Source organism: Myxine glutinosa, chromosome 5, assembly GCF_964187855.1.
Source record: "Myxine glutinosa chromosome 5, kmMyxGlut1.1, whole genome shotgun sequence".
NCBI lineage: Eukaryota > Metazoa > Chordata > Myxini > Myxiniformes > Myxinidae > Myxine > Myxine glutinosa.
The window spans coordinates 139,548,135-139,574,644 of record NC_136265.1 but is presented as its reverse complement, the minus strand read 5'-3'; the positions used below and the strand labels follow the sequence as shown (position 1 = coordinate 139,574,644).

The window sequence follows — 26,510 nt, the reverse complement described above, 5'->3', positions numbered from 1 at the left end:
GGACCGTGGTTGTTGCTGTTTTTTGGTCCCCTTTTTGAAGCAATGTTTTACGGCCGGATGCCCTTCCTGACGCCAACCCTTTTTGTCGCCTTTTTACGACAAGCAGGGAATTACCAGTGAACTGGTACTCAATTTGCCGACCTCGGAAGGATGACAGGCTGAGTCAACCCCCCTGGCGTTAATTCAGCGATCGACCTGGATTCGAACCCAGGATCCTTGGATCCTAAGCTGGCACCCTAGCCGCTAGCTCCAACACCAGTGCATATAGACATAATAAATTTATTGTGCATGATCTATGCAACAATTATAATTGTTGCATAGATCATGCACAATAAATTTCAAACTGATCAGACTGTGTTGTCCCTGTCGAATTATGACGTCATAATTACTGCACCAATGACGTCATCGAAAACAACACCGATTCCATGCGGAGTTCTTTACAATGAGATACGTTTCAATTTTTTCCATTAAGTGATTTCAGAGATATAGAGGTGCGAAGGTTTTCCAAGATGATGCCTGGACCACCTTACCTATGACGTCATAATTATCATTAAAATATTCTACAGGAGGAGGCACTCCTATGGTAAACAATTCGTGTCAATCGGACCAACGGCTGCCGAGCAAATGAATTTTTAAAATGCAAACATGCACGTACGCCACACGTACGGATGCAACCGAATGCCTACCCCTGCATTTCGCTTCGCGAGCGCAGGGTAATAAACAGATGCCCCTTTAAGCTATGATCCCATGTTTGAATTCCTTACTTGCGCTTTGGGTTCTGTGTTGATTTATCCATCTTCTATGAATGTCCTGGTCCTGCAGCTAAGTAGGTTCAGGTTTATCCATTAGCAGTGGAAGTAAAAAAGCAGAACATTATTCTTTTAAATCTTTCATAAAAAAACAAAAAAACAATGATCATATACTTTATGTCCTACAAGATGATGCCGCACAGGAAATGAAATGAAATGCATTTGCTGGTATAGTTTCTAGAAACAAGTTTTATTCCTGAATCAACACTAATTTCACACTTTTAACAAAATGACACAACAAAACACAATTTTTTTTTTTCTCCAAACAGATTCATTTTATGAATTCTTCATTTTTTTAAACAAGACCGAAAGTCTAACAGCTGGGCTTGTTTGATACTTTAGTTGGAGGATAGTATGTCCTTGGTGGGGATACCAGTTAGAAAATAATGCAAGTAATAAAATTTTATGACTTCAGGCATGGACAGCCAGTTCGTGAATGACTTGGGTAAAAAAACGGCGAATGGCAAACGAAGAACCAATAAATTCGACATTCTTGTGCCACCTTCAGTCGAACGTCAGACATTGGCAGCACGTTCTCTATATTTTCATTCCAAATAGCATCATTCATCATTACAATGACAAATACAATAGTATTAATATATCAAAATTTATGTTAAATCATGGTTGTATTGAGATATTATCAAACCAGCGAATTGTCATCACTTGTTCACTTCCGGATTCAGGATCAAGGTCCGTGTCGATCACATTTTGAAAATCATAATTGCATTGAGGAATTTCTGAAACCTCCTATCTACCTTACGACAGCCGCTGGGAACCCAAAACGTTCCACAGAAGGTTATTATATTTCCTTTTAGTAAAATATGCAACTGCAATGGTTACTAAATAAAGAGTACTAAACGCGTCCCCCTGTCATATGACCAGATCCTCAGCTCTGATTGGTGTAATTTTGTGGGGACATACCGGCAGACAAACACTGTTCTAAACGGCATTGCCCGACGTCATAAAAATGTAATTTCAAATAGTTCATGTCGGTTACACTCTGGGCTGGCAGGGTATTCTAACAATATGCACACGAGCTTTTGAGCTGCCGAGTCTGAGTTAAAATATTGGCCCAGCTTTAAACTACCACCCTGGCATAGGGGCATAAACGTGTGTGCCATCCCTCGGGTGGATCTTAAGCCAGATGACCGGTCTGCTACTAGTTATAGTTGGTTTGAATTACATATCCAACGGTGTCTTTCATGAAGAGTAGGCAAGCTATCACCGGCACCCTGAACAAATTACAAATTCCTGCAAAAATGACCTTTGGTCCAACGTCAGGAATTCGTCAGGTTCATGAAAGACTTCGACTGAAAATATTCCTTGCCGACCCAACAAAATAGGAAGGAAGTCGTAGTAGTAGTAGTAGTAGTAGTAGTAGTAGTAGTAGTAGTAGTAGTAGTAGTAGTAGTAGTAGTAGTAGTATGAGTATGCTATAACTCCTTGACTCTCTTCACTTCCAATACTAATGTTTGATTTAATTCCAGTCAAATGAAAACGATGTTTTCTTTTGTTTGTACAGGATCTCGGGCTCGCAATGGAGCCACACACACATGGACATACGGATGAATACACAAGACACAACGCAAAGACTGTTAGACATCACAAACACACAGCCGCTGAGCTTGGGGGAAGTGCCGTCACTTCCGGGGTAATCTGGGTACCAGTGACATCACAACAATGCGTCACCTTTCTCATCTCACTCAGCGGGGAATTTCCTAAGGAGAAATTTCCAAGTCAAAAACTAATGGAAAAGCAAGTCCGTGTTGCACTCGTAAACAAAGGAATTAGCACGTCAAAAGCAATATTATTATACGAAAAAATAGAAGCATAAACAAAATTAATCTGATCAGCAATTCTAATAAACAGTACACCTGTCGAGGAGATACAAATATTTTGAAGTGCTCGTTCATTGTCCAGGTAAAAGAAGGAATCTGGTCAACTTCCCTTCAGAAAATTTACCATGTGCCAACACCAGAAGCTGCCATGCAGTTATAGGAAGAATCCCAAACCACAAATATTTAAAATTAAAGCAAACTTCCTGTTGGACATGTGCAAGTCCTTCCTCCTCCATATTAATCGTTGGCCCAATCTGGAAGTGGAATAAATGTGAAGCCAAAATCGGATTAAGCCATGTCTCAAAGCTTCCAACCGCCATCACGTTCCGAGTCCCAAATCACCACAACCCTTCCCTTCCCAGCCCCCATTCCACACCAAGTTGTCCATCTCCCATTTCCCTCCTCACGAAGCCTCCCAGCTGCCTCACCCTCTGCACATCATCAGGCTTCCTATCTGCCAAATCTGCACACCATTGATCCCAGCCCAAAATTTCCATCACCACACCTTGCATTTTCCTATCCCATCCACTTCCATCCTCCTCACCCCCTACACTTCCTCAACGTCACATAACAGAATAATGTAAGATTGTTACTACAGGAACTGCAGTTCTTGCCACACAATTTCTGCTTTTCCAACATCAACAATAAATTGCCAAATTGATTTGCACGACATTTGGCGACTGCGTTAAAATAAACTTGTCAAAATGGAATGGTAAAGTCTTTCTGAATTTTCGTGTGAGAGTCAATATGGCATTTGATAGCAATTATTACCAATCCCTGAATGCACAAAGAACGGTGGTAGTGAGCCGTCTCCTTGAACCACTGCAACCCATGTGGTTGGTGACAGTGCTCCCACAATCTTGTTAGGAAGGAAGTTCCGATATTTCAATCCAGCAACGACGAAGCCACAGCGATACATGTCCAAGTGTCAATGGTGTGGCACTTTGAGAGGAACATGGAGGTGGTGATGCTCCCATACACCTGCTGTCCCTGTCCTTTAAAATGATGGAGGTTGCAGGTTTGGGAGCTTCTGCTAAAGTAGCCTCGGTGAGTTGTTGCAGTGCTTCCTATAAAAAGGTTACAAAAAATAGCAAATCAAGAAGAGAAACGTTCAAAGTACACCGCTCCCATGCCAAACAAATAAATAACATATCCTCCAGTGCGCAGGACATAGAGAGGTATTGGGAGTGAGTGGTGTACAATAATTGATTGATTAATTGTGTAATTAAAATCAATAAATAATTATCATAAAATAATTAATTTCTTAATCAATTGGAAATAGCACAACGAAACCACCAATCTTTCATCCGAAGCTGTAGCTTTTCGAAAAATAATTAAATAACAATTAATTGAAATAAATAATAATTATTTGATTAAATGATGAATCAATAAATCAAAAATATCCTTTATGGTCACATCACCTGGTCACTGTCATGTCCAAATATCAGCTTCATAACTCAAAAGGTGTCTGAGATATTGCCCAGATGAGAAAAAAAAAAAAGTGCTTCATTAATTGATAAAAATTAAATAATTAATCAATTAATTGATTAATCAAAAAATAAAATAATATCGTTTTTGCCAAAGCATGTACTCACGATTATGCCGAAATTTCAGCTTGCTAGCTCAAACAATGGATGAGATATCACCCGGACACGCAAACAAACAAGAAGAAAGCCGAAAACGGCACTCGGTAGAGCACATACCTCCACCAGGCTGAACAGTTTGTTTTGTATCCAATGATAGGCTGGATCTGGATTCGGACCTGAACCAAAATCTAATCGGCTTGTTCTCGTCACCTAACCACCTTGTCCACCAAGTTTAGTTATAACTGGTCCACATGCTTTTCTAATATCATGTTATATATCATTTTTCACCCGATCTCTCAATGGTGAAGATTCACTTTTTTTTTCTTTTTTTTTTTGTATACAAGATCGAGGCTAGTGAAAGAGCTAACATTAATCACACAGAAAGACAAACCGACACATAAAACATATAACATGGGGAGCGGTAGACAAGATGGGGAGAGAGGGGGAAGGACACAAACACAACATTTGAGAGCAGGGACATCGAGAGATCTGTGGGAGGGAGAGGGCTTTGGGGGGGGGGGGGAGGCATGGGAAGGGGGGAGGGGGTGGGAGAGGTATAAAATATATGAACACTGCCAGGACTTCCAGGAAAGAAGTTGAAATTTCAAACAAAGTGGATCTGGGGTGAATTAGCAGGGGTAGTAAAGATCAAGGTTTTGGATGGGGGAAGATAAGAGATGGTGGTGAACAGCTGTTTTAAAGACCTGGAGGGAGGAGTGGGATTGAAGGGAGTGTGGGAGTTTGTTCCAGAGGCGGGAGAAAAGAGAAATGAAAGAGTGAAGGTGAGCAGAGAGCCCATATTTCGGCAGTTTAACCAACAGAGGGTTGCTGGCAGATCTTGTGCGACCTGTAGGAATATTTGGGGGACAAAGCACAGAGAGAGCTGGGGGAGCAAGGCCGGAGAGGAGTCGGTAGAAGACAGAAAGACCACCTACCTGCCTGCGGTGAGTGAGTGAAAGGCCCTCGGAGATAGCTTCATCGCGGGAGATTCCAATGATTCTGAAACCTTTGGTTTCAACAGCGTGAAGCCGAGCAAGGTGTGAGGCAGGAGCACCGGCCCATAGGGGAGAACAGTATTCCATTGAGCTGCAGATGAAAGCCTTGTATGTGGTGAGGAGCTCAGCTGTGCCAAGGAAGGACTTCGCACGATGGAGGATGCCCAGTCGGCGACTAGCTTTGGAGGCCAGCTTGGAAATGTGGTTTTCCCAAGAAAGATCATGGCAGATAGTGAGACCCAAAAGCTTGAGCGACAGAACTTCTTGGAGAAGATTGTTGAGAAAGTAGATGGGAGGGTTGTCCAGTCGGTCTTTTCAGAGAGGCATAGTAAGAGTATCAGATTTGTCAGGATTGAAAGACATGTTCCACTTGTTTGACCAGTCTGTGATTTTGTCCAGGTCTTCAGAGAGTGAGGAGGCTGCAGACTGCCGATCTGAGAGAAGAGGAATGGAGCGGCAGAGAGTGGATTCATCAGCAAAGAGATAGAGAGGATTTTCCAGAGAGTCGGAGAGATCATTGATAAAGACCAGAAAAAGCACAGGGTCCAGAACACTGCCTTGGGGAACTCCAGCCTGAACAGGAAGGGGAGATGAGAGAAATCCATTCAGGGCCACACGTTTACTACGACCAGAGAGGAAGACCGCAAGCCATGCGTGGAGATTTCCATGGATACCATTGGAGGAGAGTTTGGTGAGCAGAGCTGGGTGCCACACCGTATCGAAGGCACTTAGAAGTTAAATAATTCTTGTATCCGAATCCAGATTCAGATCTTCACCAAAATCGAATCGATTAGTTGTTGTCACATACTCAATCGGTCCACCAAGTTTCAGCCAAATCCGTCCATAACTTTTTGAGATATCCTACTGTGTATTGTTTTTGGCCCTATCTCCCAATGGTGAATTAATACTTAAAAATTCTAGTGGGCGGATCCGAATCCTGATCTTCACTAAAATCAAATAATTTCATCTGTGTCACATACACTACCTCTCTGCCAAATTTCGTCCGAATCCGTCCACAACTTTTTGAGATATCTTGGTCACAGATAGACACAGACAGAGGTGAAAACATAACCTCCATCCATCCACCTTTGGTGGCGGAGGTAAAAACGGAGTGAAAATTGACTGAGTACTCCCTTTCAGCACAAGTCATCGCCGGGCCTCCTCTGGCACCTGGCGATGACATCATGAAGCGCCTGGAGATGGAATAGGCAAAGAGCGGTGTACAACAAATTCGACGAAGGACATGGCCGAAATGGCAGCTACATTTTGTTTGCTTTGGCACACATTTGTCAACTTCCAGTGGATATAACCTATCATCCTGTAGTCAGGGTATGTCGTGGATAAATGCTTAAACTAATGAGTTTCATCATTGATCCATGACATCCCCTTGCTGCAGGATCCATGACATACTAATTAATGGGCGACATGGATGAGTGTTAAACTACTGGGTGAGGATCCAATCAAGTGGACTCCTTTTATCCTGGATGTTGTTGAGCCCCTTTTAAGAAGTCTGGCAGGGGTCTTTCGTCTGCATTCCATTCCCTTCAGGATACAAGATAAACCACGAAATATATTCAGGTAAAAGTGATGCTTTAAAGGAGGAAGGAGATCAAATTATAAAGTGAAGATTAATCAGATAAAAAGGAGGAAGAATTAAAGGAATGAATAAATAATTGCCTTATTGCCACCAAGATGTTCACCTGGTGGCAAATCTTGATTTTTGAATGAGGTGTTGTTGGTGCAGATACCTGGATGTTTAACGCTTAATCACAGCGTAGACACATTCATCTTGCGTTGAGTGAACAACAGTGCCAATGGATCTTTCTGAGATTGGGGCTGGAGGATGGTAGTTGAGTCGATCACTTAAGACGGCATACGTCACCTCCTCCTCTTCATTCTGCAAGAAAACAAAAGTCTGTGAGAACAATTACAGCGAACGAATGAACATATTGTAAATATTGTATTCTGAATAAATGAGTGACAGAACGGCAGAGAACAGATTAATGAATTTGATTTAAATTATATCAGTTGAATAACACAATCCGAGGAATTATTTCCAAAAATAAATTTAAAAAATGATTAGGAAAATCTGCAAAATTAAGCAAAGATTAATATGGAATAGGATATGGAATAAATGTTTATTCACGCCAAATTATTGAATGCACCAAAAATCCAATGAATGGATAAAGTAAACAAAGCTTTCATCTGTAGCTCAATGTAATACTGCTCTCCCCTCTGGGCTGGTGCTCCTGCCTCACACCTAGCTCGGCTTCACGCTGTAAAAACCAAAGCTTTTAGAATCATTGTAATCTCCCGAGATGAAGCTGATTCTGAGGGCCTTTCACACGCTCCCCGCAGGCAGGTTGGTGGTCTTTCTGTCTTCTACCGACTCCTCTCCGGCCTTGCTCTCCCAGCTCTGTCTGTGCTCTGTCCCACAAATATTACTGCAGGATGCACAAGATCTGTCAGCAACCCTCTTCTGGTGAAACTGCCAAAATCAAGACTCTCTGCTCACCTTCACTCTTTCATTCCTCTCTCCCGCCTCTGGAACAAACTCGCTCACTCCTTTCAATCCCACTCCTCCCTCCAGGTCTTCAAAACAGCTGTTCACCACCATCTCTTATCTTCCCCCATCCAAAACCTTGATCTTTTCTACCCCCGTTAATCCACCCTAAATCCACCTCCTTCAAATTCCGTTTTCTTTCTTGAAAGTCCTAGTAGCGTCCATTTTGTTTATCCCGTGTACAGCCCTCTCTCTTCCACAGATCTCCCGATGTCCCTGTTCTCTACTGTTGTTGTGCTTCCCCTCCCCCCCCCCCCCCCCGTTATCTTCCGCTCACTTTATTATATGTTCTCTGTGTTAGCATAGGCTTTACACGAGCCTCGACTTAGTACACAAAAAAAAATTAAAAATAATAATAAAGCAATGAAATGAATAAAAACAGAGAGTAAATGAAACTCACAGCTTTCCGGTGAGAACGACAATCTGAAAGAAAACAGCAGTTAGTGTGAACCTGATCACTTGAGCTGAATGCTCTTTACGCATGATGGAGAACAAGAATAACAAAAATAAAGCCTAATCAAGATTAACCACATGGCAACTATGATAACAGTTTTCATGATAATAAAGCGAAAAAGAAAATTGGCATCATTTCGATGATTTCCTTTCAACCTGATAGCTGAATCCCAGGTATGGCGATACCAACAAAGACCACAAAGCAAAAGTGCCAAAGATAAAAAAAACAAAAAAACAAGTACAATACATTCAAAATACACCGCCCCCATGCCAAATAATTAAATATCCTACAGCGCGGCATTGCCAGGTCGCCTCCGGCGCCCGGCAATACCGCAGTGCAGCTCATCGAGGCTGCATTGGGAGGGACAGGTGTACAATAATTGATTGATTAATTGTATAATTAAAATCAATAAAAGATTATCACAAAATATTTTCTTAATCAATTGGCTAATAGCATCACTAAACCACTAGTGCTTCATCTGAAGATGTATCATTTAGAAATTTAATTAAATAAGTCATTAATAAAAAATTTAATAATTAATTGATTAATCAATAAATAATTAATCGATTAAATGATTAATCAAGAAATCAAAAATATCCTTGATAGTCACATCACTTGGTCACTGTAAAAAATAAAAAAAATAACCACCTTTAGAGGCCATTTTTCCCCGCAAGTGGGGGTTGGCCTTTTTCGGGCACCGTGGTTGTTGTTGTTTTTTTGGTCCCCTTTTTGAAGCAATGTTTTACGGCCGGATGCCCTTCCTGACGCCAACCCTTTTTGCCGCCTTTAACGACAAACAGGGAATTACCAGTGAACTGGTACTCAATTAGCCGACCTCGGAAGGATGACAGGCTGAGTCAACCCCCCTGGCGTTAATTCAGCAATCGACCGGGATTCGAACCCAGGATCCTAGGATCCTAAGCCGGCACCCAAGCCGCTAGCCCAACACCAGGGTCACTGTCATGTCCAAATATTAGCTTCCCAGCTCAAAAGGTGCCTGAGATATTGGCCAAATGAGAAAGAAAATAAAGAAATGATTAATAATGAAAATAAATAAATAATAATCATTAAAAAATTAAATTATTAATCAATTCGGTCACAGAACACATAAACCACAACCATTTCATGAGAATCTGTAACTAAAAAAAAAATTTTTTTTTTGCCATTAATCAAATAATTAAATAATTAATCGATTAATTGATTAATTGATTAATTAATAAATCAAAAATAGCCTTTGCAGCCAAATCACCTGGTCATTGGCATGTCCAAATATCAGCTTCCTAACTCAAAAGGTGCCTGAGTTAATGGTCAGAAGAGAAAGGAAATTTGATTAATTAAATAAGCACTTAATTAATCGCTAATAATTAAATAACTCCTCAATTAATTGATTAATCAAAAAACAAAAAATACCGTTTTTGACAAAGTACGTGCTCACTATTGTGCCGAAATTTCAGCTTCCTAGCTCAAAGGATGGCTGAGATATCGCCCGGACAAGCGAACAAGAAAGCAAGAAAACAAACAAGAAAGCAAACCAGAGTGAAAACTGAGTACTCCCTTTCAGCGTGCGTCACTGCCGATCCCCCTTCGGTGCCCAGCAATGACGATTTGCAATGCCTGGAGATGGCATAGGAAAGGTGCGGTGTACAATAAATGAAGGCACAGCCAACTGTAGAATTTGTGTAGAGTCACAAATTGTTTATGTCACTGTTAGGCAGTGTGTTTTGTTCAGTGCTTGGTTAATACTCGGATATTTGTGATTCGATATGGAAGGAATTGTTGTATTATACATGACTGTGTAATGCCTGTTGAGGGCTGGCAGGATGGCCTAGCCCCAGAGGTAAGCACACTCACCTCTGAGCAGTTTAGCCTGGGTTCGAATCCTGACCCAGCCATAAACAGGCAAGATGATTCACACCTAGCACGTATGTTTCACAGTCAGGGTGATTCATCGATGCATGTGCCGTCCCTCGAATGTACGCTAAACTGGGTATCCCGTGGGCTGGAATCACTTGGTGGACAGTAAAGATAGCATGATGTCCTTTGTGGAGAGAAGGCGAGCTATCGCCGGCACTGTGAACAAATTCCAAATTCCTCCCCTAACTACTGCTGGGAAGGCAATGGCAACCCACCTAATATATCCCTGGCCAAGAAACTGCTTTGGCAGCACCGACACTATGGTAACAGAATATGGCACATCAGAATCAGACATGTTTGTTGAGGTGAGATGTTCATTGCAAACGTTGAATAGAGTAAGGTGACAAGCATTAATATTGTGGTTGGAGGTTAAGCCATGTGGAAAGATCCTGAGAGTTCAGGAAATTTCTAGCGACTTCCAGATATTCAACCATTTCATATTATGGAGCAATTTAGTGACTTCCAGATATTCAACCATTTCATATTATGGAGTAATTTGGCGACTTCCAGATATTCAACCATTTCATATTATGGAGTAATTTGGTGACTTCCAGATATTCAACCATTTCACTTTCGGGAATAATTTGGTGACTTCCAGATATCCAACCATTTCACCATAGGGAATAATTTGGCAACTTCTAGATATTCAACCATTTCACGATGAGGAGCGATTTGGTGACGTCCAGATATTCAACCATTTCACGTTAGGGAGCAATTTGGTGACGTCCAGATATTCAACCATTTCACGTTAGGGAGTAATTTGAGGACTTCTAGATATCCAACCATTTCACATTAGGGAGTAATTTGGGGACTTCCAGATGTCCAACCATTTCACATGAGGGAGTAATTTGGGGACTTCCAGATATTCAACGATTTCACATCAAGGAGTAATTTGGCGACATCCAGATATTCAACAATCTCACATTAGGGAGTAATTTGGTGACATTAGGGAGTAATTTGAAGTCATCAATGGAATACTGCTCTCCCCTCTGGGCTGGTGCCCCTGCCTCACACCTAGCTCGGCTTCACGCTGTAGAAACCAAAGCTTTCAGAATCATTGGAATCTCCCGTGCTGAAGCTGATTGTGAGGGCCTTTCACTCACTCACCACAGGCAGGTTGGTGGTCTTTAGTCTTCCATCGACTCCTCTCCGGCCTTGCTGCCCCAGCTCTGTCTGTGCTCTGTCCCCCAAATATTCCTATTCCTACAGGTCGCACAAGATCTGCCAGCAACCTTCTTCTGGTAAAATTGCCAAAATCTATGCTCTCTGCTCACCTTCACTCTTTCATTCCCCTTTTCTCCTGCCTCTGGAACAAACTCCCTCACTCTCTTCAACCCCTCTCCTCCCTCCAGGTCTTTAAAACAGCTGTTCACCACCATCTCGAGTCTTCCCCCATCCAAAACCTTGATCTTTTCTACCCCCGTTAATTCACCCCAGATCCACTTTTTTGAAATACCGACTTCTTTCCTGGAAGTGTTAGCAGTGTCCATTGTCCATGTGTTTTATACCTCTCCCACCTTTTTTTTAATACCTTTTATTGATTTTGTGACTGGCGAAAATTAACAATGTGAAATAATTTTAGTCACCTTGGAAGAGGCTATTTTTATTTGGAATAGTTGTCCAGAATCGTTCTTGGGTTCGAGGTGAGGAAGTTTTGGTTTGTAAATGGAGGTTTATGGAATAAACTCTTGCATCCCACAAGCATTGAAAAAAAGGAAATTACACGTGAAACTTCCTGAAATATTTCATTCTGGGTTGTACGCCTCACAAAGTTATAGCAAATGTTAGAACTGCCGAAAACCATGAAAATTATATGTAGATATATATATATATATATATATACAGTGGTACCTCGGCTTACGAGTGCCCCAACGTACGAGTTTTTCGGGATACGAGCCGTCGCTCGGGCGGTTTGTTGCTTTGGGATACGAGCCGAGATCCGATGTACGAGCTCAAAAAATTTATTTTTTTGAATTTTCCGGTTGTGGCTTCCGGTTCCGGTCACGCGGTTATCTTGCCGTGAAAGCATCTCTGCTTGGATATAAAACACGCAATCGTCGAAATACATGAGCGAGGAATCTCCTTGCTCCAGCCGGTGACGTCATCGGCGGGGATCCCCGCCTCCAGAGTGGCTGGTCACGTGACCGCCAAAGCGTGTCGCGCGTGCGGGTATAATGAGCTACACCTGTGGATCACGTGACCACGGAAGCACGCCTCGCTTGAGAGGCATGGCTTTCGGTTTGCGTTTTGCTTTATAAGGCGCGATAAATGGGCTTTTGAGTGTTAGCAGTTCATGGCGGTTCATGGCGGTTGACGGTTCATGACGGTTCATGACGGTTCATGGCGTTGACGGTCAAAAACCCATTACATCAATTTTACCAGGCACTGTACAGTAAGTACAGTGGACACCAAATGCACGGTGGAAGGCTAGAAGTAGAAGATCGTCCAAGACAAGTGAGAATAAGCCATACTTTGGAGGAGATGACGTCATTCGCTGGTCCGATAACCAAAGATGTGGTATAAAAAACCAGGTGAGCTAACAATGCAGCAATGAAGGAATTCGGCCAAGGCACCGGCACACAACGACCTACCTACATCGAAAGACTCAATGCCAATGGTGACAGAAGCCAAGACGGCCGGCTTAAACACCGCCGAAAGACCACGGTGTACCAACTTACGATGCAGAACATCTTGCACTTAATATGATGACAACAGGTGCCATCCTCTGACGTACCATTACAGGTACAGGTACAGTACACGTGAGCACAGAGCAAAAGTTCACTGAAACCGAGATTAAGAAAAAAGAAAAAACACCTCGTGGTCCGTGCTCGATATCCGAGTTTCAATCTTTTCAAACACATGATGCTCTCGGTCACGGTATCTCCTGCGAGCTGCTTCTCCTTCAACCACACAAACAACAACTTCTCCATATCTTCATGGATAGAGGTCCGGAGCTTTGAAATAATCGTAACGCCCTTGGCTGGCGTTATAGCCTTTATGGACTCCTTCTGCTTCAAAATCGTACATATCGTAGAAGGAGTACGATCGTACTGCCTCGCCAAGTCGACAACACGCACACCTCACCTGGCATGCTCTTCTCCTCTGCTTAATAAAACCAGTTTATTTCTTTACATTCTCTTGTATTATGTACAGTATATACGAGGTCGTGCTTGTTTATACATTATTTGTTATTTATAAAGTACATTTTTGTTATTTAAAAGCACCTAACAAAAAAAATTGGTGTTTTTTTTTTGAGGCTGGAACGGATTAATAGCATTTCAATGCATTTGAATGGGAAAATTTGCTTTGACTTACGAGCGATTTGGCTTACGAGCTCCGTCACGGAACGGATTAAACTCGTAAGCCGAGGTACCACTGTATATATATATATATATATATTGTTGCGAATATGGAATTTGGCCTCCATATCCGCTTGTAAATATTCCCCTATTTTCTCCAATACTCCCCAACTTTCCCCAGTCCCCCATTCCCTAGTCCCATTGCATGTAAATAACAATCAGTAGAGCCGACCTTCCCCTTATTCCCCCATTAAATGTCGTGCCCAGGTCCACCGCACCACACGTAGACAACTTTCGGACATCTTCCTAGTTATTCTTAATCTATGTCAGTTAAGGCCTCGTTTCCATTAATTATGACTCTTCGTTGCACCAGAATGTGATTATATGGCACCAGTAGTGAGTTTAGGACCTTCCCATACCTCCTCCCATCTTCTTCCCCAAACAACAACAACAACAACAACTACAGCTACAACAACAACAACAACAACTACAGCAACAACAACAACAACTACAGCTACAACAACAACAACAACAACTACAGCTACAACAACAACTACAACAACGGCGCGCGCGGGGAGTGTGCGTCCTCCCTCCGGCTCGGTTAGCCGCCATTATCCATGCGCCCCACGGGGTTACCACGAAGGGGCTGGCTGTCAGCTCCTCGTCAAGGGCGGAGCCTGGTAAACCCCCCCCCCGCACCCAATAAGAAGGGCGGACCGATTCCATCTGGGCGGAGCTAACGAGCCGAGGGCGTGTCACTCCCCGCCGGATATACGCAGCCGCTTGCCGGACGTGACGTCAGATGCGCCCCCAGCTTGAGACGACAAGACGCCACCTCGAGCGCTGAGAGACCTCCTGCATCTTTTGGGCCGCGCCATCCTGTCCCTGAGCACAAGGTGCACCTTGTGCTGGCCATCGAATACCCGCTTTCCTCGCCATCAATCCCCGTGTGAGTCAGTTTTTGTCCTGTTTCTCTGTGGTCTGTCGGGAATAATATAAGGTTGTGTCTAAGTGCCTGTCTTCCTATGATGTACCTCTTGTAGTTGTAATCTGACCTTCCGCCTTAATATAACCTCCTCCGGAGGTCTTGAGAACTGAACCCCTGGTGTCGTATTGTGTCATTATAACCCAGCCGGGTGTCTTCTCTTTCCTATTGAGCCAGCGTAGCGCGGCTTCGTCGACGTTCGAGTACAATCGGGTAATTTGTGCGGACACGACGGCCATTCCGCTCGGCCCACCTTAACATCAAAGTCGTGTCTGTAACAATTGGTGTCGGGAGTGAGATTCGAGGCCCGACCAAATTTTGAAAAAAAAAAAAAACGAATAGAGGAAAAAAAAAATTTGGTCAAAATTTGGAGCGGCCGAAATTTGTTTTGTTTTACGAAACTCGAATTTTGCAAGTCGCGCTATGGCGGATCAAGACGGCTGGGGTCCGGTAGGGGAGAGTGAAGCAGGGTCGATCCAGGACCAAAATGAGGGACAGGAGGAGAGCGAAGCAGTGAGGGCGGCAGGTTCGCAAAATAGCGTTGTCATGCACGAGGTGGCCACGGCGTCCACGCCCGCGACCGTAGTGGCGCCACCGGTGGATTTGAACTTGTTTTTCATACAAATGAAGGCCCTTATGGCCCAGAATAGGGAGGAAATGAGGGCTCAGAGTGAGCAAATGAGGGCTCAGAGTGAGCGATTGGAGGGCCAATTGGGGGTAATGGGAAACCAAATGGGGGTAATGGGAAACGAAATGGGGGTAATGAGGGACGAAGCGAGGGGTACCAGTGAGGGATTAGACAATAATTTTAAGGGATTAGACAATAATTTTAAGGGATTAGACAATAATTTTAAGGGATTAGACATGAAATTTGGGAAATTAGACGATAGATTAGGGGAAATACAGGAGGGGTTAACGGGGGTAGAAAACAGAATGGCCGCTCAAGAGAATCAAATGGAAGGGATGCAAAAAGGGTTAGAGGGGTTAGAAAACACCATGGAAGGCAAATTGAGGGACATGAGGGACCAAGCGGAAAGGGAAGTTAACCAAATGGGGCAGCAGATAGAGGGGGTCAGAATGGGGGTAGAAACCAAACTGGATGCTCACAGGGAGGAAATGGAGCAGATGAGGGTGGCATCTGGGCAGGAGATGCAAGTGATGGGAGAGGAGATCAGAAGAGGTGTGAGTGAGGAGGTCGGAGGAGTGCGCGAGGAGGTGAGGCACTGTAAGGAGCGCATGGAGAAAGAGGTGAGAAAGGGGACTGTAAAATTGCAAGGTGGTATAGAGGAGTTGACGCTGGGAGTAGAACAACTGACAGTGGGACAAAAGGAGTTGGGGGACCAGGTAAAGAAGAACACAGCGGTAATAGAGGGTTTAAAATCGACACAGAAGGAGATGAAAAAGGACGTAGGGGTAATTAAAAAAGAGTGTCAGACGGTACATGAGGACCTGACGAGGAAAATGGACAAGGTGGTAGAGGTAATGGAGGTTAAAGAGCGGGAGGTGCGGGAGCACATAGAAAAAAATAAAGTGGAGTTAGAGGAAGAACTTAAAGGGGCGCACGAAGAGATGAAGGAGATGAAGCAAAAATTAGAAGAAGTGGAAGAAGGGGTGAGCGAAATTAAAAAGCGACGGAGAGAGGATAAGAAAGAGATAAAAGAGGAGGTAAAAGAATTGGTCCAGAGTCTGTGTTCGGATCGTGATGATGTGCTCATTAACCGGATGAGGGATTCGCAGGTGATGGAGGAGAAGCGAAGAGAAAGAGGACCCGGTGTAAGTGGTGACCAATATGGTCGTGCGTATGATGCGCCAGGTGATTTAATAAGCTTGGGGGTCGAGATAGACCCGGATGTTCGTGAGAGGCCAAGAGTGAGGTGTATGGCTGGTCCGGAGGGTATGGAACGAGAGGTGCGAGGTGTGGGTGAGCAAGGTTGTGGTGGTGGTGGTATGGAATGGGTAGCGGGTTGCGGAGGTGTGACCCATGCATCGACACCAACAGGGGTAGTTGTTGGAGGGACCGGGGAGGCACGAGAGCCCCTTGGGGGTAGTGTACTGTGGGGGCCCGGCCGGTTCGGCCCCGCGCTGACCCCGCAAGGGGCGACGCACGGGGTCCGGCAGGCGGGCAACGACTCACATACGAGGTGGTCCCACAAGGTCCCACTCGCGCCGTATGACGGCAAGAGTGATCTACGCGCGTACCTGGCGCAGTTCGACTGTGTGTGTAAGGGCAACGGTTGGGGTGAGGACGAAGGTGGAGTACACCTGGTGGCCGCATTGCGCGGCGCGGCGGCGGAGGTGCTGACGGCATTACCAGCGGGTGCTCTCACCCTGCCAGCCCTCCGCGACGCCCTAATTAATCGATTCGGCATAGAACAGCAGAGCGAGCTTGTTAAAGCTCAGCTCGCGCTGCGAAAACGCAAGCCCCAGGAAGCCATCGGGGAACTTGCCCACGACATTCGCCGCGCAGTGGGGATCGCACATGCTAGCATGGCAGCGGATTCCCGGGAAAGCCTGGCGCTGGACCATTTTATCCAGGCCCTCCCGGATATTGAGCTCCGGCAACAGCTCGCCATGTGGCGCCCGCAGACTCTGAGCCAGGCGGCTGACGCTGCGGCCCGTTGGGAAGCAGCGAGGCCCCTGGCCCGAGGGGGCGAGCGTCTCGCAATGGCGGTCCGCCAGGTGGGACCCCCGATGGAGGGCGGACCCCTTAGGGGACCCGCCCCCGACGTGGGTCCTGACCTGGCGGGCATGGTCCGGAGGCTGGTGGACCAGCGCCTGGCGGGACCTGGACCATGGCAGGCGGCCACGGAGGTGGCCCGCGGTGGACCACGAGCGGGTAATCCAATTCGGACCTACAGGGGGGGGAATTTGGAATTCCGGAGGCAAGCACCTTATCAGGTGAGGTGCTATACCTGCAACCGCCTGGGTCACCTGGCGCGGCACTGTCGAAACGCGCGCCGGGATGATCCCCGGCAGTTGAGGTCCTCAACTCCGCCCAGGGGGGAGCGGGTTAGCCGACCCCAGACACCCCCCCGCCAGACCCCGGGAAACTAGAAGGTGTCGGGCACGTAGGGCGGTGTTCGGCAGCAGAGGATGGAGGAGAGCCCTCATTGACGCGACAGGTCATTTATTGTGGCCAAATTGGAACCGGTAGCCTGACAATTAGATGCAAAATTGCCGGCGTGGGGGTAGACGCCGTAGTGGACACAGGAGCTAGCGCCACGATCATCAGCCCTGTGGTCCTTGATTCGAGCGCAGGTGGCTGGGATAAGATCCAGCGCCTGCAAAATTATAGTTTGCAGCTTGCTACCGGTGTAACGGCCCCGATCATAGGGCGTGGTTCTGTGACCCTCAAGTTAGGGTCGGTAAGGAGGGAGATAGATGTTTGGGTGGCGGAGGTGTGCGACCCATGTTTAATAGGGTTGGACCTGTTGACTGCCAGCGGTTGTAAAATCGACTTGTGCCGGGGGATCCTGCAGGTGGGAGTAGAAGAGCTGCCGTTAGGGGGAGTGAGCACGGCCGAGAGAGCGGAGCTGGAGGCTTCCGAGGCCGTGACCATCCCCCCAAGGGCCGAGGCGATAGTGCCGGCCCGGTGGGCAGCTCGCCCAACATGGCAGGAGTCCTGCGGCCTGGTCGAACCGGTGGCAGCGCAGTCCATACCGGGTTTAATCGTGGGCCGCACCCTTGTAAAAACGGACGGACCGGTAGTGGCCGTCCGAGTAGTAAATGTGAGTACAGAACCACGCACTATAGTAAGGGGCACGAGGGTAGCTGGCTGCACCCCAGTTGAGGAAGTCGCGACAGTGAGGGGCGAGAACGTCCAGCCGAGCCGACCCCGGGGGGAGCCTTCAATAACAAGTAGGAATTGGCCCGATCCCATTTGCGAGATGGTAAATCGTAGTAGCGTAGAGTTGGGAGGTACCCAGAGGGAGGCCTTACACAAACTGGTTGGGTCCCATTTGGACCTCTTCTCCCTGTCCACCGAGGATATTGGACGTACGGGCCTGGTGAAACATCAGATCCACACCGGTGAGGCCCGGCCTATTCGTCAGGCCGCCCGACGGCTCCCTTGGAGCAAGAGGGCGGAAGCTGACGAGCAGGTTGCAAAAATGCTCGACGCAGGCGTGATCGAGCCCTCGGGAAGTCCTTGGATGTCACCTGTTGTGCTGGTCAAAAAGAAGGATGGGACCACGCGGTTCTGCGTGGACTATCGCCAGCTAAACAACGTGACACTCAAGGACTCATATCCCCTGCCAAGGATTGATGACACCCTCGATGCCGTTGCGGGCTCAAATTGGTTCACAACTTTGGACCTCAAGAGTGGGTATTGGCAGGTGGAGATGGATAGGGCAGGGAAGGAGAAAACGGCATTTTCCACAGGTAAGGGACTGTATCAGTTTACTGTGATGCCGTTTGGTTTGTGTAACGCCCCCGCCACCTTTGAGAGATTGATGGAGCATGTACTAGGCGGCATGCCATGGCAATCATGCCTGGTGTACCTGGATGACGTCCTGGTACATGCCCAAACGTTCCCCCAGGCACTAGCTAATTTGGACCAGGTGTTCGGGTGCCTCAGACAGGCAGGGTTGAAGCTGAACCCGAGTAAGTGCACTTTGTTTGCAAGAGAGGTGGCCTATCTAGGTCACGTGATTGGCCGCGAGGGGGTAAAAACAGACCCAGACAAAATTAAAGCGGTAGAGGAGTGGCCCGCACCACGTACCATCAAAGAGGTGCGGGGATTTTTGGGACTCTGCTCCTACTACCGGCGCTTTGTGGCGAAATTTGCGGAGTTGGCCCGTCCCCTCCACCGGCTTACGGAGAAGGGGACGCGATTTAATTGGACACGGGAGTGCCACGAGGCCTTCCAAAAATTGAAGGGGTGTCTAACATCCGCACCCCTTCTAGCTTACCCCACTAGTGACGGGACATTTACCCTGGACACGGATGCGAGCCAGGAAGGATTGGGCGCAGTTTTGTCTCAGACACAGGAGGGCGTGGAGAGAGTGATTGGTTATTATAGTCGGGCCTTAAGTAGGCCCGAGAGAAATTATTGCGTCACTCGCAAAGAGTTATTGGCTATGCTGGCTGCCATGAACCATTTCCACCCGTACTTGTACGGGCGGAAATTTTTGGTTAGAACTGACCATTCCTCCTTGCAATGGCTCCTTCGGTTCAAGGAACCGGAGGGCCAAATTGCAAGGTGGTTGGAGAAGTTGCAGCAGTACGATTTTGATGTGGCCCATAGGGCCGGGAAGGCCCATGGTAATGCGGACGCACTCTCTCGGCGTCCTTGTCTGGGAGAAAACTGCAAATTTTGTGCGAGACACGAGGAGAGGGAACAATTGGGCGATTCGGACCCGACCCTCGTTGTCCGGGCAACCCGGGTGAGAGGGCCAATTTTGCCACTAACCGCGGACGAGGAATTTGGAGAGTTGGCTTGGAGCACGGCCCAGCAGGAGGATCCTGTTCTGGGGCCGGTGTTCCAATGGGTCAAATTGGGGCAAAGACCAAAGGGGGAAGAGGTCACCCCCCTCGGGGCGCAGACAAAGGCATATTGGGCTCAGTGGCAGACCCTGGAATTGAAAGGCAACATCTTGTATCGCAAGTGGGTGGAGGTTCCCTCTGATAGAACTTCCTGGCTGGTGATAGTCCCTGACAAATTCAAGAACGTCATATTGCAACAGGTGCATGGTACCCGCTCCGGCGGCCATTTGGGCAGGACAAAGACAATATCTCGGGTCCGCCGGAGGTTCTATTGGGTGAATATGGGGCGCGACATACAGGACTGGTGTCGGAGATGCGACGCCTGTTCTGCCAAAAAGGGACCAGCACGGAGGATGAGGGCCCCCCTTCAATTACATCAGGTGGGGGCCCCCCTTGAGCGGGTGGCTATGGATATTCTAGGACCGCTGCCCCGCACCCGCCAAGGTAATAAGTACATCCTCGTGGTAATGGACTATTTCACCAAGTGGCCGGAGGCCTACGCCCTCCCCAACCAAGAAGCAGGGGTGGTAGCGCAGGCCTTCGTGGAAGGATTTGTGTGCCGGCATGGGATTCCACAGGAGTTGCACACCGACCAGGGACGAAATTTTGAGAGCAAATTGCTAAAAGATGTGTGCAGTCTCCTGTCAATTCGAAAAACCAGGACAACGCCTTTAAGACCTCAATCTGACGGGATGGTGGAAAGATTCAACCGAACTTTAATCCAACAACTGGCACTGTTCACCACCACCCGTCAGGATGACTGGGACGAACATCTCCCTTATCTGCTCATGGCCTACCGAACCAGCCAGCACGGGGCCACCGCATGCAGTCCAGCGTTGCTTATGTATGGGCGGGAGTTACGGGCTCCCGCCGACTTGCTATGCGGTCCCGTGCCAGACACAGTGGTTAACCCGCCGAGGGAGGGGTACGCACGTCACCTAGAGGAAGGCATGGAGCTAGTCCATGCCTTCGCTCGCCGCCAACTCCATCTGGCGGGGGAAAAGATGAAGCGCAGGTACGACGACCGGAGCCAGGGGAGTCAATACGCTCCGGGGATGAAGATTTGGTTCTTTAATCCCCGGAGGCGGAAGGGAAGGTGCCCAAAACTCACCTCCCCCTGGCAAGGCCCAGGAGTCGTCCTGTCGCAAATCTGTGACGTGGTCATTAAGATCAAAATGGGGCCACGAGCCCTCCCTCGGATCGTCCACGCCGACCGGATAAGACCTTACACCGGCGAGCAGGCGCCCCCGTGGATTGCCTCGGCTTTAGATGCCGAGGCGGGACCCAGTACCTCTGAATAAGGGGGGCTTATTAGTGCCAGAGGACTGGGGGATTGAGGAGCGATGTGCCCGGTGGGTAAGAGTGGCATCCCTGCCACCCTGCCCAGTGGGGCAAAGGAGCAATAGCTTATGGGGTGTATGGCAGTGAAAACTAGCCCGGGGGGGTTAGGATATTGTGTGTAGGGATTTAGAGAAGATGACATTAGGTGACGTCAAGGTTAGTTAGTGACTGATACCTGTAGTGGGGACGCAGGTAGATTAGTATGGATGATAATGACGAGGGAGCGCAATAGTTTAAAGGGACGACTGGGAAGCGCAAGTTTCAGAGGGGAGTAGTTAGATGAGATGATGCTGTGTGAGAATTGAACAGGTGTGATTGCACAGGTGTGCAACTGGACAGGTGTGTGGAGCAGTGTGGAGCAGTTTGTGGAGTAGTGAGTGTTGTGGATCAGCGCGAATGCGCTTGGGGAGAGAAGGGTGCAGGTGGCACCAGGTGTGAGAGCACAGGTGTGCAAGTACAGGTGTGTGGAGAGAGTTGGAGTAAGTGGTACGGAGTGGTGTGCATGGTGCGAAGGTGTGGATGGGGGAAGAGTGGACCCCTTTAACGAGTACCCGGGGCGGGTAGTGTAAGTGTTAGGTAGAGGGTATAGGTAAATTGTGGTTGGATATTGGCATTTGTGGTGCGGTGGCAGAATGGTGTTGTGGATGGGTGCATTAGTGTTGTGGAAATGGCTGGGCGTGTAGCCTGTTAGTGTGTGTAGTTGGTTGGGCACTCCACCACTGTGAGGATGTCGGCCAGGTGAGGCCGCAGGTGGGCTCTGGGAGCCGGTAGAGTTGTGGATGGGGCCCGAGGATCCGGAGGATGGACCCGGGTAGCCCAGTGCCAGAGAGGGCACCGAGTGGGGAGAGAGCCAGAGGGCCTTCCCCAGGTAGTTAGGTTAGGGTAAGGAGCAGGTAAGCTCGGAGGCAACTGCAGTGGTGGAGGTGTGCAGGTGGGTAGACCCACTGGGAGAGGTACACGCCGCAGCCCTGAAATTGTGCGAGGGCACCGAGAGATGAATCGGGGGAGTGAGACCCCAAATTGAAGAGCACCACAGTTTGGCCAATGGGAATTGGTTTTTAGAACCCATAGTGTAAGAGGGCCAATGGTTTGGCCGGAGAGAGACCCCGGGTAGTGTAAAGTTGTTAAAGTCATTTAGGAGATAGTTAGGATTGATGAACCCGTCGCACCATACGCAGCCACTTACCTGTGGTGATGATGATGACTCCACACCTGTGTTTTCTTTGTTTTGTTGCAGGAGATGAATCGCTGTGTGGATTTGTGAGACGCATCACGACGTGGATGAGACATTGGGGTGATTCCATCTCTCCCTCCCTAGGAGGGACTGATGATGAATTGGTAATGGCAAATTATGATGTTGAGTTGGAGATGGCAAATTTTGATGAGAGTTGAAAATGGCAAATTTGATTGGTTAGGAGGGAGAGAAGACGAATTTGGTTTATGGGAGGAACGGGGAAGACAGTAGGGATGTTTGTTGATTTGTAAAGTAGATGTTTATGGGTAGTGTTGTGTTTTGTGGATACAGTAAGGGGTAAGGGAGGGGCCATGTAGGTTACCTGGTGGGGGGGGGGGGCGTACGATAGGAACGTACCTGTCTCACCTGGTTCCCATGTGCCCCCAGTGTGCATTACCTTATATTGCGTGCACTTTTGCGCCCTTACCACCTTACTCACTTGTTTCTTCTTTTGTCTCCCACCTCCGAGGATCTGGCTTTGGGGTAGAGAGAGAGGAGAGAGAGGTGCTGGCTACGCAGTTGTGGGCCTGCACTTTCGCTGTTGGCTGCCTGGATCGATACACCATATGGACCGCAATGTTTGTGGCCACCCACAATGGACCGCAGCTCTTTTGCGGCCAAGCACCACCCGTGGAAGGACCTATGGGTCAACGTGGCACCTATGCCATAAAGGTGAACCACTGTTAATTAACACCACTGAAGGCCACACGAAGAGCAAGAGACACCTGCAGGGTTAGGGGTTGTCGCATTTATTTTTAATCATTGAACAATGGTGACTGCACCGATTGGTGGTGGGGTGGTGCTTTTGATGCTGGGAAAGGGTGCTCTGCACGTTATTAAAGGCCGTCGGCCACAGAGCACTCGTGGGTTGGTGTATCGATGTTGGCAAGCGCGCTCTCTCTCTATGCATAACATCTGCATGTGTTCCTCCAAAAACAGGTCCTGGATCGTAGTGTAAATAGCAGCATAGTCTTGTAAATAATGCTCCCTACCGGCTGTATGTTTAGTTTGAGAATTCTTTCCGGATTCGGTTATCCTGTGGGTGTGTTTCTGTGAGGAGAAGGGTGCAACGTCGCAGGGGGACATATTTACTCATTTGTGAATATCTGTAAAACTGTCGCACTCAGGGTAGAGTTAATAGTAGAGGGAACTACATTGCGTGCCACACTAAAGTAGGTAAAAATTTATCGGGTCGGGACGCCCCGAGGGTAGAGAAGGGTGCAATGTTGCGAATATGGAATTTGGCCTCCATATCCGCTTGTAAATATTCCCCTATTTTCTCCAATACTCCCCAACTTTCCCCAGTCCCCCATTCCCTAGTCCCATTGCATGTAAATAACAATCAGTAGAGCCGACCTTCCCCTTATTCCCCCATTAAATGTCGTGCCCAGGTCCACCGCACCACACGTAGACAACTTTCGGACATCTTCCTAGTTATTCTTAATCTATGTCAGTTAAGGCCTCGTTTCCATTAATTATGACTCTTCGTTGCACCAGAATGTGATTATATGGCACCAGTAGTGAGTTTAGGACCTTCCCATACCTCCTCCCATCTTCTTCCCCAAACAACAACAACAACAACAACTACAGCTACAACAACAACAACAACAACTACAGCAACAACAACAACAACTACAGCTACAACAACAACAACAACAACTACAGCTACAACAACAACTACAACAACGGCGCGCGCGGGGAGTGTGCGTCCTCCCTCCGGCTCGGTTAGCCGCCATTATCCATGCGCCCCACGGGGTTACCACGAAGGGGCTGGCTGTCAGCTCCTCGTCAAGGGCGGAGCCTGGTAAACCCCCCCCCGCACCCAATAAGAAGGGCGGACCGATTCCATCTGGGCGGAGCTAACGAGCCGAGGGCGTGTCACTCCCCGCCGGATATACGCAGCCGCTTGCCGGACGTGACGTCAGATGCGCCCCCAGCTTGAGACGACAAGACGCCACCTCGAGCGCTGAGAGACCTCCTGCATCTTTTGGGCCGCGCCATCCTGTCCCTGAGCACAAGGTGCACCTTGTGCTGGCCATCGAATACCCGCTTTCCTCGCCATCAATCCCCGTGTGAGTCAGTTTTTGTCCTGTTTCTCTGTGGTCTGTCGGGAATAATATAAGGTTGTGTCTAAGTGCCTGTCTTCCTATGATGTACCTCTTGTAGTTGTAATCTGACCTTCCGCCTTAATATAACCTCCTCCGGAGGTCTTGAGAACTGAACCCCTGGTGTCGTATTGTGTCATTATAACCCAGCCGGGTGTCTTCTCTTTCCTATTGAGCCAGCGTAGCGCGGCTTCGTCGACGTTCGAGTACAATCGGGTAATTTGTGCGGACACGACGGCCATTCCGCTCGGCCCACCTTAACATCAAAGTCGTGTCTGTAACAATATATATATATATATATATATATATATATATATATATATATATATATATATATATATATACACACAGGGTGAGTCAAAAGTAGCGCCCGATTTCTGTTTATATATATATATACAATATATATATATATATATATATATATATATATATATATATATATATATATATATATATATATATATATATATATCTGTCAGTTGATTGTTTGTTTGACATTTGTATTACATTGTACAAGAACGTATAAATAAATGAATGACGTGTTTATCGAACCATTTAGACCTTTCACTCCCCAGACGCTTACTTACAACGCTCCTTATAACGTTTAAGACTCCTTATAATGCTCCCCAGACCTTACACCTCCAGATTTCTTTCTTTGGGGGCTCATGAAAGACCTTGTTTATCGTGAAAAGCCTCGTACCATTCAGGAATTCAAGGCTCAAATCACTGCAAAGTTTGAGGAAATTTATATCGAACTCTGCAAGCGTGTGTGCCACTCTGTGCCTGCTCGGCTGCAATTGTGCATCGATCATGAGGGAGGGCACTTTGAAAATTGCAAGTAAAACAGCTTGGTACACTTCCGTAATAATTTTCCCCCGAATAAATGTTTAGATAAACATGTCAATTCATTTATTTATACCTTCTTGTACACTGCAATACAAATGTAAAACAAACAATCAACTGACAGAAATATATATGTATATATAAACAGAAACCGGGCGCTACTTTTGACTCACCCGATATATATATATATATATATATATATATAGTCACGTGAAAAAGTAAGTACACCCCATGTAAAGTTTTGACTTTTTCAACATACAGTCAGTCACGTGAAAAAGTAAGTACACCCCATGTAAAGTTTTGACTTTTTCAACATACAGCTATTTGATCTTCATTTCAACAATATTGATAGATAAAGGTGATATAATACAACAAATATCATGAAACATTTATATTTTGTAGTCCATTGCATAATTTAAATAAACATAAATGCAAATTTCGCATGTGGAAAAAGTAAGTACACCCTGACATTTATCACTACTTCAAATACCTATAATTTGAATCAGGTGCACCAGCTCAGGTGCAAATGATTAGAACATCGTCAGAGAGGATCTTGGAGGAACCTGTCTTATTTAAACCTCAGACATTTAGTTTGGTTTGCTCTTTGTTGTTGAAGTGTGCGGTGTCACCATGCCGAGATCAAAAGAGCTCTCTGAGGCCTTCAGAAAGAAGGTTATAGATGCCTACGAGTCTGGGAAGGGATTTAAAAAGATCTCCAAACAATTTGAAATCAATCATTCGACTGTCCGGAAGATCATCTACAAGTGGAGAAGATTCCAAACAACTGCCAACTTGTTCAGGCCAGGCCGCCCCAGCAAGTTCAGCCCGAGAGCAGACCGCAAGATGCTGAAAGAAGTCTCTAAAAAGCCCAGAATGTCATCACGGGACCTACAGGTAGCTCTTGCCACTGTTGATGTCAAAGTGCACGAGTCTACCATTAGAAAGAGGCTGCACAAATTTGATCTACCTGGGAGGTGTGCCAGGAGGAAACCTTTGCTGTCCAGAAAGAACATCAGGGCAAGACTAAAGTTTGCCAATGAACACGTAGGCAAAGACCAGC

General features: G+C 46.9%; 1 protein-coding gene across 2 annotated transcripts in view; it reads right to left on the bottom strand.

Moving 5' to 3' along the window:
* Positions 1–980: 980 nt before the first annotated feature.
* LOC137426982 (limbic system-associated membrane protein) overlaps positions 981–26,510 on the bottom strand; it is a 39,015-nt gene continuing 13,485 nt past the window's right edge. For both annotated transcript variants that reach the window (XM_068116064.2, XM_078778799.1), the window contains 3 exons: positions 8,192–8,214; positions 6,977–7,125; positions 981–3,714 (listed from right to left, as the gene is read on the bottom strand). In XM_068116064.2, coding sequence (XP_067972165.2) covers positions 6,985–7,125; positions 8,192–8,214 — 164 coding nt within the window. In that variant the 3' untranslated portion in view covers positions 981–3,714; positions 6,977–6,984. The remainder of the gene's footprint in view (positions 3,715–6,976; positions 7,126–8,191; positions 8,215–26,510) is intronic.